This window comes from Perissodus microlepis, chromosome 10, assembly GCF_051167445.1.
Source record: "Perissodus microlepis isolate ML-2025 ecotype Zambia chromosome 10, ASM5116744v1, whole genome shotgun sequence".
Taxonomy (NCBI): Eukaryota; Metazoa; Chordata; class Actinopteri; order Cichliformes; family Cichlidae; genus Perissodus; species Perissodus microlepis.
Genome location: NC_140470.1, coordinates 2,194,550 through 2,208,231, shown reverse-complemented (window position 1 = coordinate 2,208,231; position 13,682 = coordinate 2,194,550). Strand labels below are relative to the sequence as shown.

The window sequence follows — 13,682 nt, the reverse complement described above, 5'->3', positions numbered from 1 at the left end:
AGGAGAGCACTTACTTCCTACTTGGTGTTAAAAGTTTCCACACTTGGTCAGGTTTACTGTAACACATGTGACTTCACACAAGCAGAACTACCCCAGCAGCAAACTCAGTGTACCTCAAAGTGTGCAACTAAAGTGTGCAGTGCATTACAATGTGCAGGAAAATGCTAGTTAGCCTTGACCGACTTTCACTAAATCTTGTTTTAAAAAAAGATCAAACGAAAAACATGACATATCCCTTTAAATTAGCCTCAGTTTCGAGTCTTCCGTTTGCACCGCCCCTTGCTCTTTGACCAGCCTATCAGTGCACGGTGCACGTGACGAGCGCTCTCTGCGATGACCTCATCCCTGGTGTGGGATGACGTCAAATTCAAGATGGATGGAATCACGACCAGCGCGGAGAAACCTACACAACACTGAACAAAGTCCCGGCTACGTGGAGGAAAGACCGTATTCACGACGGGCAGGGTAAGTGTAGCCAGCCTAACGAAGTTACCGTTCAGTAAAACGAGCAGGGAGGCGCAGACACAGTTGGTGAGAGCTGTTAAGGAGAAGCTTTTTCCTTTTCCTCCCTGACGTAACTCGGAGGGGGGATTGTGTCGCTGTAAAAACCTGACCAGCTACAACCTGTTTTGCAGCCAGCAGCAGCTCCAGTGTCAGGCCGGTGTGGAGCCGTTTTTGTTTTTTTGGTGGGAAAAAAAATAAAAGAACTAAACATAAGAAAACCAAAAGCCCATGACTTCCACCGGGGATAGCGTTTACAACTGACTCCTTACACGCCAAAACGGCGTCTCTGCCCGCGCAGACTTTCTTTTCTGGATTAGCGCGGTGCAGTCCATTGAAACGCGCTCAACTTTCCCCCCTCTTTATTTGGTGTTAGCTGCTCGAGGCCAGGCGTTGCACCCTCGGGTTTGTCTGAAGCTAAACAAAAAAGAAATGTACGAATGCGTTGTGAAGTGAAAGCAGCATATCAGTCGGAGAAGTTCTTTTAGAGCCACGTCTCACGGATGATCTAATGCCCGAAGCTTCACTCGGCTTCCTCTGGGAAAACATGACACGACCCAACATTCCCTTGTTTTTCCTAACACGGAGCACACATTTTCACCCAAAGTCCACAAGGCAATCTTTAGTTTTTTGATGAATGAATGGGGGTTCTGCCCATAAATATATTTAGCAAGTGTCAAAGTAGCCGACGTAAGTAACGCGACTTCCGGTTACAATTTTCAAAATAAACGCCGTGACGTCCAGGCAGCACCGTTTACAGGAAAACGAAATGCATGCATATAATGCTTTGCAGTCCCTGTTTTTGACTATGTTAATCACACAACTATTGCTGTGCGTCAGATGGGGTTTGTTCTTGTAACAGTACAGTGCTGCTCAGTAGTATTATTGTTGTCTCACCACTGACTGATGCAGGTGTATCGATATTATGCAGTTTCTTACATGAATTCTACAAAATAAATTAGATTTATAATAAAAATGATGAAAAACACATCATAAAGCCCAAATTTAGTGCAAGAAAACTTTGTTCAAGTCAATACTTTATAACTTGGTGTGCTTTCTAAACTGTTTTAGTTTCGATTACAGCACCAGTATACTTGATCATCATACAAAGGGTGACATGGAAGTAGTCAGCACAATAGCGTTTAAGCTCGGCTGTAAAGCATACAAATGCTAATGGATCCTGTGCCATGTTTGATGAATCTTTTAGCTGACAGTATAAACAGCAGGCTAGATTCATCAAATAAACCTGCCTCCTGAAATACCAAGAGTGCTTTTCTCTGATAGTTACATTTTTCTACCATAGAAATAAATGTAGATGTTTAATGGTTTAAGTGAAGGTGGATCAAGGCAGACAATGCATTTCAATTTGTAGTTGAAACCTTTTAAACTTCCTGCAGTGCCCTGTGTGGTTGAGGGCAACTTGACAGAACTCCATTTTTCATACCCTCAGACTGATAACATGATGTAATTCCCATAAATTCTGTGGAGAGTTCCTTTATACCATTTCATATTTTAAAAGGCTCAACTTTGACCTCTAGTGATCATCACAAACAACAGCAAGACAAAAAATGCACATGTAGTTGTAAACCCCGTTCTGTTAAACACGATGCCTAGTTTAACCAGTTTTTTCTTTACTTTTACAGCAGTCTGTAAGGCATCAATTTTTATAGCTCATAATAAAATCGACAGGTCGTTTGGATAAATAAAATAAATAAATCTTGTTACTGTATTTTAGACAACATAATCCTGTCTTGTGTTTTTATCAGATGAGCATCTGAAAAGTGAGAGCTATGGTGTTTTCAGTAATACAGAAAACAGATGAGCGTAAAATCTTCACACATGATAAACAGGAGCTTTGCTATGTTTGGCATGTTTGCAGTTATTGGATTGCCAGTTTGCTTAATAATGAATAATGGCTGCAGCTGTAGTTCTCAGCAATTATTGTATTGTGTTACTACTTCCTTTGAACGGTTATGGTTGCAACATAACATGAACGATCACCAAAGGCTGCACTAAAACTTCGATTATTCGTAATGTTTTTGTTGCAACATGCTGATGTCAGCGTTGTTAACATGGAGATCTGGTGTAGTATATTAATCTTTTGTCTCACCGTGAAGTCATATAATGTTGTATATGAGCTCCTGAATAATATTCTAACGAGCTCAAACAAACAAGTGCTTATGTCCCCCCCCCAAGGACTAATGCTTTAGAGTTTGAATCCGATCCGATGGAAACCAACGCTTTTTCCTAATTCGTGTGACCCTGACCTTTGACTTATGACCTTGAAGCCCTATATACTAAAATAGTGTACTTTATTATCTTTAGCCATACGATTGGAGCAGAACCAGCTGAAATCTTTAGCTTTTTTAAGCTGTAAAAACTTGAGATTTTAATATATATTCATGCAGTGTGTGATAGGGTGTTGTATTGAAAAAAAAGTGTGTTGTACAGCTTTCCCGATGCCCTTTCATGTGATATATTATGCTTGAAAGATTTCTTGAAGGTCAAAGTCAAATGCTTACCCAAACTAGCTGCTCATGTCCCCCAAGGTCTAGTATATTGTTGTGAAGTTTGAATACGATCCATATAAATCTCTGATTAATAAACAGATTTTACTGGTTTTCATATTTGGTGTGATCTTCACCTGATTTTCACCTAAATTAAATCAGCCGGCGCTTTTATGGGTGTCTACCATCAGACGAAATTTGCATAGGATATCTTGAAAACGGCGGATGCTAGACTGCTAATAGACAGACAAACAGAACTGATTACATAGTCGCTCACTTTTGGGGGAGAACAGACAAAAGGCTTCAAGAATACTGCAGTGTCTCAACTGAAGTAATCATAAATTTAAGAAACATCTCTCAAAGGTCAATTAAGAGATGTTCCCTCTGTTTACCATCAGGTAGCAGCTAGTGTGTGTGTGTGTGTGTGTGTGTGTGTGTGTGTGTGTGTGTGTGTGTGTGTGTGTGTGTGTGTGTGCGTGTGCAGGAAATCCAGTGTCAACTTTGAAGTAGATTCGATGACGGTAGAATGTGAAGAACACATACTGAGATTCCTTTATTCATTTGTGAAACAATGTATTTTTACTATTCAGAGCAGGGATGGGGGAACTCCAGGCCTCAGGGGCCGGTGTCCTGCAGGTTTTTGTCCATGGTCCAAAACAGCTCATTTAAATGGCTAAACTACCTCCTCAACATGTCTTGAAGTTCTCCAGAGGCCTGCTAATGAGCTAATCATTTAATTCAGGTGTGTTGACCCAGGGTGATGTCTAAAACCTGCAGGACTCTGGAGTTTCTCACCCCTGATATAGAGACTATGAATTTTTACTTGGTGTCATATTAAACTGATCACAGAGAACTGACAAGAACACCACACACAATTATACATATAGTGCACAAAAGCCCATCAGCTTTTATTTAGTAGATGCTTATTCCTGTTCAGCCCTGCGACAGACTGGCGACCTGTCCAGGGTGTACCCCGCCTCTCGCCCTATGACAGCTGGGATAGGCTCCAGCGCCCCCCGCGACCCTGAAAAGGATAAGCGGAAGCGAATGGATGGATGGATATTCCTGTTCATGCATCCATGTCCAAAGAATTCTGAAACATCTAAAGTATACAAATTTATCTAGATCAAGAGTATATGCTTATATATGTTTATATGTCTACATTGTTTCAATTAAATGTAATCTTTTTATAATATAATCTTTTTTTCTTGTCTTTCAGCCATGGAGAGCCTAGTGCATTACAGTAACCCCTCCCACGCCCTGTCATTGCTGGGGGCTCTGAATGAGCAGCGACTGCGGGGACAAGCGTGTGATGTGGTCCTGGTTGTGGGAGACCAAAGGTACCAGGCCCATAAGAGTGTTCTGGCTGCCAGCAGTGAGTATTTCCAGTCCCTTTTCTCACGGATGGACGCAGACTCGCTGACAGTTGTAAACCTGGACTTCTGTGAGCCGGACGCCTTTGAGATCGTTTTGAATTACATTTACTCCTCCTCACTCTTTGTGGACAAAGGCAGCCTGGCAGCCATTCAAGAGCTGGGGTACAGCCTCGGAATCCCTTTCCTCACCAACATTGTGTCAACAAGGCCACATGCATCCTACTGTGTGTCTAGAAAAAGGCTTTCGTTCTCAGAGGGGGATGAGAATGATGTCCACACAAGGAGCGTCATTGTGCGTCGGGTCCGGAATGACACGGCCCATCCCTCTCGCTCGAGTTATCCGAGAAAAACATCTGAGAGATCGACATCTCCCCACTCTGCTCATGCGTCCACTCGGCCTCCCTCGGAACACAACTCGTACGAATCGGTCAGAAACTCTGAGCCCAGCAGGAAGTCCCCTGACCGGGGTGAAGCTTTGGAGAGGACGTATGCCTCCATATTGAAAGGGAATTCATCACACTTCACACCCGTGAGACCCCAGCTGACATCATCAGTGTCTTTCAGTGATGCTGAAGTGCAGCACATCAGGCTGCCGTCTGGCCCTGACCAGGACAATAAAGAGGAGAATGAGGAGCAGGAGTCCCGCTACAATACCAAAGTGCCCTTTCAGGGTCAGGCTAGTGAGCCAAGCCAGACCATTGACAGGAGTGGGCCACTTATAAAAAGCCTACTCAGGAGGTCATTATCCATGGACAGCCCCGTTCCAGTCTTCTCCCCCACGCTGGAGCTCAAGGAGCTGCAAAATCGAGACCAGTCAGTTGTACAGATGGCACTGAAGACGTCTGTGCCAGAAACCTCTGCCCACAACGGCGACTCAAAAAGTACGTCTCCTCTGGTTCTCAGGTCAAAGTATACCGGCAGGTATGATGGAGAAACTCAGGTAGAAGGAGAGGTGAGTGTGAAAGCTGAGCCCAGCAGTCCACTCGCTGACCCCATGGACATCGTACGCGTCACAGTTGGTGATTCTTTGCCAGTCAGTCTCAAAGACTTTCAAACTAATTATGATCAAGGTCCCAGGGAAGTCTTAAATCCTGTGGGGAAAAGAAGGGACAGGCCAGACAACAGACGGTACCCATTAAAGAAGAGCAAACTATTTAAAGAGCATGCTCTCTCAGTTAACGTGAATATGTCAAAAGCAGTACCTCAGCATGCCAGCGGCGACCCTAACGAGGACGGCGAGGAGTCACCTCAGAACAAGATTTTCAAATGCTGGAATTGTTTAAAGGTTTTCCGGTCAGGTGCTGGGCTTCATCGTCATGTAAATATGTATCACAATCCGGAAAAGCCGTATGCTTGCGACATCTGCCACAAGCGCTTTCATACCAACTTCAAAGTGTGGACGCACTGCCAAACGCAGCATGGTGTAGTACAAAACCCAGCGTCGTCCGCCAGCTCCTCTGTTCTTGATGAGAAATTTCAAAAGAAGCTAATAGATATTGTGAGAGAGAGAGAAATAAAGAAAGCTTTGCTTTGGAAGTTAAAGAGGAATAAGCAGGGTTTGCAGTCTCCTGCAATTACAAAAAAGAGATCGAGGCCCAGCTACATATGCCCATACTGTGGCAAGACATTTGTGTTCCAGTCTCAGTACAGACAGCATTTAAGGACACATCCTGCTGAAAAAGCTGACCAGGACACAGCGAGGGAGAGCATCCTCTACCAGGAACAGGATGAGATCATTCAACAGAAGAACCCTGACACCGGTGTTTACTCCTGTAGACTTTGCAATATGAAGCTGTCATCGCTCCTGGAACAGGGTGACCACGAGAGAGGCTGTCGCCATGCAACCGTGTGCCCCTATTGTGGCCTCAGATTCTCAAGTCCAGTTGTCAAGAAAGACCACGAGGCACATTGTAAGTACAAGAAACTGACGTGCCTGGAATGCATGCGCACCTTCAAATCCTCCTTCAGCATTTGGCGCCATCAGGTGGAGGTGCACAACCACAATATGATGACTGTTAAAGACCACATTCTCCTGAAGCAACAAGAGAACAATGAAGAGGAGTCTGAAATGCTCAAGGAGGAGCATTACAGTGATGAGCCTCTAACAAGCGAGAGCACAAGAGAGAACATCAGTTACAGTGATTCCTCAGGTCCACCTATGTATGACTCTGAAGACTCTTCCTCCTATGTGCCTGAAGACCTGAGCATGGGCCACCATGGCAAGCTGGTAGTGAAGGAAGAGCCGTTGGAGGAGGCTGTGAGTGAGCGGGACAACCCCGATGCTGCCAAAAGTGGCTCCGAAGAACCCGGTGTGTGGCCGTGCGAGAAATGCGGAAATCTTTTCAGCTCTCGCAAAGACTTGGAACGACACCAGGAGCTGCTATGCCACATCAAACCATTCATCTGTCACATCTGCAACAAAGCCTTCAGGACCAACTTCCGCCTTTGGAGCCACTTCCAGTCTCACATGTCGACTGCTAACGAACCCGGAGCCAAAGAGATCGACAGAAACCCCTCACCTCTGAGCCCTTCCCCTCCACTTACCCCTTCAGAACGTCCCTCCCCACAGGCCTCTGTGCTCATATCTACTCAGGCGGCACCGGTCCCTGCTGCTACTGCTGCTGCAACCGCAGGGACCGACGAGTCCAGCAGCCCAGATCCCTGCAGCTCATTGGTAAGCAAGACCAAGAGGCCCGAACTGGAACGGCAAACCAGCAGCCAAAGCCCCCTGTCAAGGTCAAACAGCATGGAGAATCCAGGCGGCCCTCAGGAATCGGACACACTCTTTTACCACGCACCGTCTCTCTCTGCCCTGACATTTAAGAGGCAGTACATGTGCAAACTCTGCCACAGGACCTTCAAGACAGCCTTCAGTCTGTGGAGCCACGAGCAGAGTCACAGTCACATGTAAGATTCAGATGGCCGATAGCAGTGAGTTTTTTCTCGGGAGACAATACTTACTATAAGAATAAACACACCTCAGCCTACAAACAAAAGACTTTGAATGTATAGCTTATTCGCTTGCCTCCAATGTCATATATTGAAGTGGCCATGTTTATTTAGACGTGTAAACGTGAATGTGCAATCAAGTGCTAGATTCCTCTGTGAGAAGAGATGACTATAATTTTTTTTCTTGCAAAATGATCTATATGAATTTATCTGTTTCAGACCTCTTTTGGTTGTCTAGTTGTATTTACCTATCTAGTCGTTTTAAGAGTTGCACCCCTCAATGTTTTCGACTTGAAGGTAGGGAAAAAGGCGGGACAAGTGTTTACGTTGTTCTCTCCGAGTGTGGTGGAAAAAGTGCTTTAAAATTTTGGAGGCTGCGGTTCATTTAAAGATGAGAGCTTTTGCTTTTTGTACAAACATGTGATTGACATCCCTTATGATATTATTGGTGGCCTCAACAATGTATTCAATATGCACTTTTTTGATTCTGGTAGGGAGATATAATCCTCAGTGATTACTCTGGATCAGTATGTTTCCCTGACCGAGTTTTTAGGCTGCAGGAGTAAAAGTGACAACAAAAAGCTTCTATAACTTTTTTTTTTTTATAGCACTCATTTGTTCTTACGTTTGAGGCTCATATTGAATTCGCATCAACTCATTTCATGGAAAAATTCAATGAGACAGTCTGTATAAGAAAGCTATACCACATACAGTCTTCATTCAGTACCAACAAACACAGTATCTTCCTAATGATTAGCCTGCTGTGAAACAATGCAATCAACTGGAAGATTACAGAAAAAATATTTATTTTCTGAAGTTAAATGACTAGAACGTCGCTAAATTATGTGGAAAAAGGTGCTCAGACCAGTGCACTAGTAGCCATGCAGGCTGTCACTGAAAAACAGTGAGCTGGGTTGATCTCATAAAGTCCTAAATACGAGACATCCTTGCAGTATTTGGCTTATAATAATATTAAATATTTCCTGTGAGTAAGCTTTCAGACGCTTTCACATCAAATGCACTGCAGTGTAATAATATAATTTACGGTTTTGATGAAACGATAAATGAGAACCTCTAAAAGTAGTTTGTTTATATGAAACGTTGTCACAGTGTCTCAATCGCTGAGTACGGCACCAGTGTTGTGTAAATACACTGATAGAATTTTTTGCAATTGAACACATTGGACTATTAAGTGAGCTTTACAGCGCTTCGATGGCCTTATGCAACTTTACAAAACTATTTTGTTATTTTACGTGAAAGCACAACAGCTTCAGACCACTTATGACTCAGGCATTTCAAGGTGGCGGCGTCAACGGGAGGGAAAGCAACGAGACGGCAAATCTTTATTCTACGAACGGTCACAGAGTGTTCCTGCTTCCTTAAGATTTCTTGGAAAAGTAATGATTGTGTTTTGATTGTATTCCGGTTGTTTTACAAATGTATTCTTGTACAAGTATATACTTCTGCTTCGGCTTGATAGTTTAGAACTTTGTCATAAATTATTATTGCTGTTTGGGAGCCTGACAGACAGAACTCCACATGGACTAATGGACTTTGTTTTCCACTAAATGATTAATGCAAGCTGCATTGTGATGTTAAATTCTTTGCGGAAATTCTGTATTGATAATAGTGCTCTTAATTTCTTGTGAGAAAGACTTTCTGAAAGTTTCACAGGAATGCTTATAGACTTGTGTACATGGAAGTGTTTGTATTCTTGATTTTTGTACCGATTTTGTTAGTAAACAAGAGTTTGATCTTTTTAGTATTCCTGTGCTCTCACTGCAATAATGAATATTTGTATCAACATTGGTTGCATCGCTGTTGCTTTTTGAGACTTGCAGCTGTTTTGTGTTTAGGTTTTTCTACAGTTTTGTGCTTCACTTCTGTAATAAAGAGTAACAATGGAGTGTGTATATATATATATATATATATATATATATATATATATATATATATATATATATATATATATATATATATATATATATATATATATATATATATATATATATACACACACACACACATATAAATGATCATTTGTGGTGTTGGATTTATGAATTTAACAACTTTGAATGTTTCACAGTGGATCAAAAGATTTTGGGTTACATTGTCATTCGTGTTAGTCTAATTGGCCATCATAAATTGGCTACATATTGCTGCTAGGTAGATTAAATATTTAAATGGATAGAATAATGTGTAAAAAGGTGGATTCCAAATACTTATGTACAAGCATTTGGACAACGGCACAATTTTTTTACCTTTGTACACCTCCCCAGTGAATATCAAATCAAATGGCTGCAATGTGACTAATGCAGACTTTAATTTAAAGGTTTTAACAAAAGTAGAGTATTAACTGATTTTGAATTATATGTAGCACCGCTTTTAAATAGTTTTCAAAATAATTAGACTGTTGACAAGCAGTTTGATGACCAGGTAAGGCCTGTTCCCTCTTTATTCCATGGCTAAGCTGGTCTGTGATGACCTTGCATTTAGTAGTTGTTAAGTGGAACTCTCACTGTTAGGACCAAGTGAAAGCATTAGGCTGACAAAACAATCAAACAAAAAGAAAACTTTCAGAAAGAGCAAAAACTTTAGGGAAGGAATGCACTGTTCAGCTCAGCAACACCAAAAGGCCAGGAAGGCTACTGAAGGGGTGATCACAGAGGTTTTGTTTTTCTCACTTTGGAAAAACTTCTTCACATCTAACCAAGTCTGTAAAACTCTTGAGAAGGTGTGCGTATCTTTGTCAAAGTACACTCAAGACCAGGAAGGCCGGATTAACTTTGTCAGAAAACATGCGAAAGTTCTTGCAGACTTCTAAAAAAACAAACCAAAATTTAAAAAAAAATCTTTGGACTCATGAGATTATCGTGTAGCAAAATGATGGGAATAGAAATATAATGGAAAGATGAGAAACAGCTCTTGATCTGAAACATACCACATAACCTGTCAAACATATGTTGTGGCAGGGGTATATATGGCTGCCAGTAGAACCACATCACTAGCGTTTATTGTGACTGCTGACAGACGTGTAGAGGGCTATATTCTCTGCTCAGATTCAGTCAAATGCTACAAAACTAGAACAGAGGTCGTTGTTTTGCCATTTGACAAGCCAAGAGTGGAAATGTTTGAGAAAACTCATAGGTATTGCAAATTACTTGTCTGCCAGCTGGCTGACTGATTGATCCGCTCATCACTGCAGTACTTTCAGCATTACGAACGCAATGAAGTTGGGAATTCTGATATTTATTTACTGCACAAAACCTCAACTTAAAAGCAAGTAGGTGGCCCTTTCCTGATTTTAGTTTCTTGCATATGTCGCATTTACAAGATTTTGAGATCATCAAACAATTTTGAATATTAGACAAAGACAGTCTGAGTAAATACAAAATGTATTTAAGTGATGATTTGTAATGCTTAAAAAAAAAAAGCTATCCAAACCTACCTGTCACTGTGTGAAAAAAATAATTGCTTCCTAAACTAATAACTGGTTGTGCCACCCTTGGCGGCAGGAACTGCAACCAAATGTTTGCCGTGACTTTTGATGAGTTTTTCACATCACTATGGAGGAATTTTTGACAATTCTTTGCAGAATTGTTTTATTTCAGCCACACTGGATTGGTTATGAGCATGAACAGCAAGATTTTTTTATTTTTTTCAGACATGCCGACGTTTCTTTTTCCAGCTTGATAACCCACTTGTGCTTAAGCTTGCAGGGCACAAATTCATGGCAAGGTATCCAGGTCCTGAAGCACTAATGCAACCTCAGACCATCACACTACCACCATGTTTGACTGTTGGCGTGATGTTCTTTTTATGAAATACTGCTTGTTTTATGGAAGATGTAACGGATGCAAATCTTCCAGTGATTTCTAGATTGAACAGACCCGGGTGTGGATACTGAAGTTGAACTCACTTTTCCCAAAAATGTGGCTAATTACAGTTAATTGATTCAATATGAGGCAAGAAGGAGCAATTACTCTTTCACATGGGACCAGGTATGTTGATTTTTTTCCCTTAATAAATGAAATCATCATTTAAAAACTGAGGCCAAATACTTTCACAGTACTGTACAGGGATTCAGTGATTAATGCTTTTGAATATGTTCTACACCTTGTCCCCTCAAACTAGAGAACAGATAATTATACCCAATGTACATGTTGACCTAATGTATTCACACACATGTTGTTTTCCTCTTGGCAAGCAGACTATCCTGAAAACAGAGGGATGTTTTTCAAAGTGCAGGCCATGGTGGCAGTTTCTGGCTGGAAACAAGGGAGTGAACTTAGGAAGTGTTTGCTTTAATTTGGAAAAGTGGCAAACTGGAAATCCTGTCCTTCCCCATGTGGAAGGTCATACTCTCCTTCCCCATGTGGAAGGTCATACTCTCCATGAAACTGTGCAGAGAGGAAGTTTTCACACAGATGAGGAAATCTGTTCCCAAACTCTGCCAGATCTTTTGCATAAAACTTTTTACACTGATCCAGTGTGATAATATGGAAGCAATGTTTCGCGTCAAGAGCTGTGGCTGTAATTAAAGTAAACATTTATTGTTATTCAAAATTTACAGTAATGCACTGATGACATTATCAAGAAGAGAACATTTTAAGGAATCAAACTGATAAACACGGTTATTTGCTAGTGTGTATGAGAGAAAAGGGAAAGCTTGCACAAGCAAGAGATTGTTAAAATGAAGATTACATAATTCAGTCTCTTAAGGTACAAATGATACCAGAAGCACAACAAAGACATTAGAACACCATTATACTGACACTGCCTCGTTGTTCCGCTGTATAGCTGACAAAACATAGAAAAGAAATGACAGCAGGACCATAAACATATGAAAGATCCACACCATAAATATTTTCTCTCACAATGCTAGTGTATCCTTAATCAGCCTTCTCATAGTGGTGCTAACAGAAGTGCCCAGTGAGTCAGTGATCTGGTATGTGATTTTGTAAAGGTATGGCTGAACATCTTTAAGAGTGGTGTCAAACACATTGTCCACTTCTGACTGGGTGGGCATCTTTGGCAGGTATTCGTGGCGATTTATGACCTCAACGACGTTGATCACCTTCTCACCCAGCTTCTCACCCACTTTCTCCCTGCAGATCTGTCTCTCCTGCTCATTGGCCAGGTTGACCACATTCACCTTGATGCTCCACACTTCCCAAGGAATGCACTCGTCAGAAAAAGGCCAGCGAGACTTCTTTTTCTGGTAGAACTCCAGGGAGATCTGTCCCATGCCGTCGCTGCCCGAGTTGCTCAAAGCATCCTGCAACAAAAGCACAGCTGAAAGTACAGGCCTCACAACACGAGAGTCAGAAATCACGCGTTAAAACAGACAATCACCTTGAATTCAGACACCGCTTTCCTGATCATCCTCTCCAGCTCCTCTGAGGACACCCTGACAAAGGTGAAATCTATGAAGTCACAGTCGATGTCCTGTGTGCCCACAGTGCCGATGGAGTAGGTGCCTTCCTTTTTGTAGTGAAATTTCCCGGTGCTCCGGTGCAGCAAAATTGTGTGCAGCAAAGCTAACATAGCTTCTTCAACCTGTCTCGCCTCCACAGTTACTTCAAGAACTTCCGAGCGACAATTCATCGCGAATGTCTAATTATGTCTGTTAACGAAGAGCAGGAGTCGAGTTCAGCGACGATAGCTACTGTATAGCAGCTAGACCACGGTAGATGACGAAGGTATACTGTTTACATTCACAAATCGGCGTGAAATATCTAATCCAGTGTGTTATTGTATATTAAAATACAAAACAGGGTTTTAATCGATAATACGCAACCTCCACATAACAGTCGTGCTCACTGAGCGTTGATACATTGTAGCAAACGCAAGCTAGCTAATTGTTTACTACTACAAACAGATTAAGAACAAGACAGGAAGTGGTGGACAACAGGACGAGCTACGGGAAGTCGTGTAGTTCAAAATACCAGCTCGGATTTGTTTTCCGTTGATTTCGACTTAAACATGGACTAAACTAATCGTATAATAGCTTAATGCTAATAAAAACAATATCCTAAAAGCCCAGTTGCATCTTCAGCATGGAAAAAAGCTTTAGTTCCCTCGAGGTCTCGACAACAACAAACGTCTCACAAATGTCGCTGTGCATTCTGGGAGTTACAGTTTGTGCCACATATCCGTCTGGAAGCGATAACTTTGTACAGTCACACTGAAAGTAGTCCACCGGGTCAGGCTGCACTCTTCTCCTGCAGGATGTTTTCCCGGGAATGTTACTCTTTATCTGGATATCGTCTGTTGGAGTATGAGCACGAAGCTCGGGCATAAGTCCGTTTTGGCAAACTTTTACGGCTTAGTAGCTAACGAAGAATAG

General features: G+C 42.0%; 2 protein-coding genes across 2 annotated transcripts; one reads left to right on the top strand and one right to left on the bottom strand.

The window, feature by feature from the left end:
• The first annotated feature begins 319 nt into the window (after window positions 1–319).
• zbtb21 (zinc finger and BTB domain containing 21) lies at window positions 320–9,243 on the top strand. The gene is made up of 2 exons (XM_084941446.1): window positions 320–465; window positions 4,228–9,243. The coding sequence occupies exon 2, from the start codon at window positions 4,230–4,232 to the stop codon at window positions 7,293–7,295; it is 3,066 nt and encodes a 1,021-aa protein (XP_084797572.1). The 5' UTR covers window positions 320–465; window positions 4,228–4,229; the 3' UTR covers window positions 7,296–9,243.
• Window positions 9,244–11,865: 2,622 nt separating this feature from the next.
• Window positions 11,866–12,940, bottom strand: atg101 (autophagy related 101). The gene is made up of 2 exons (XM_084941445.1): window positions 12,689–12,940; window positions 11,866–12,611 (listed from the first exon to the last, which is right to left on the bottom strand). Exons 1-2 carry the CDS (start codon window positions 12,938–12,940, stop codon window positions 12,207–12,209), a joined length of 657 nt encoding a protein of 218 aa, XP_084797571.1. The 3' UTR covers window positions 11,866–12,206.
• Between the last annotated feature and the right edge of the window lie 742 nt (window positions 12,941–13,682).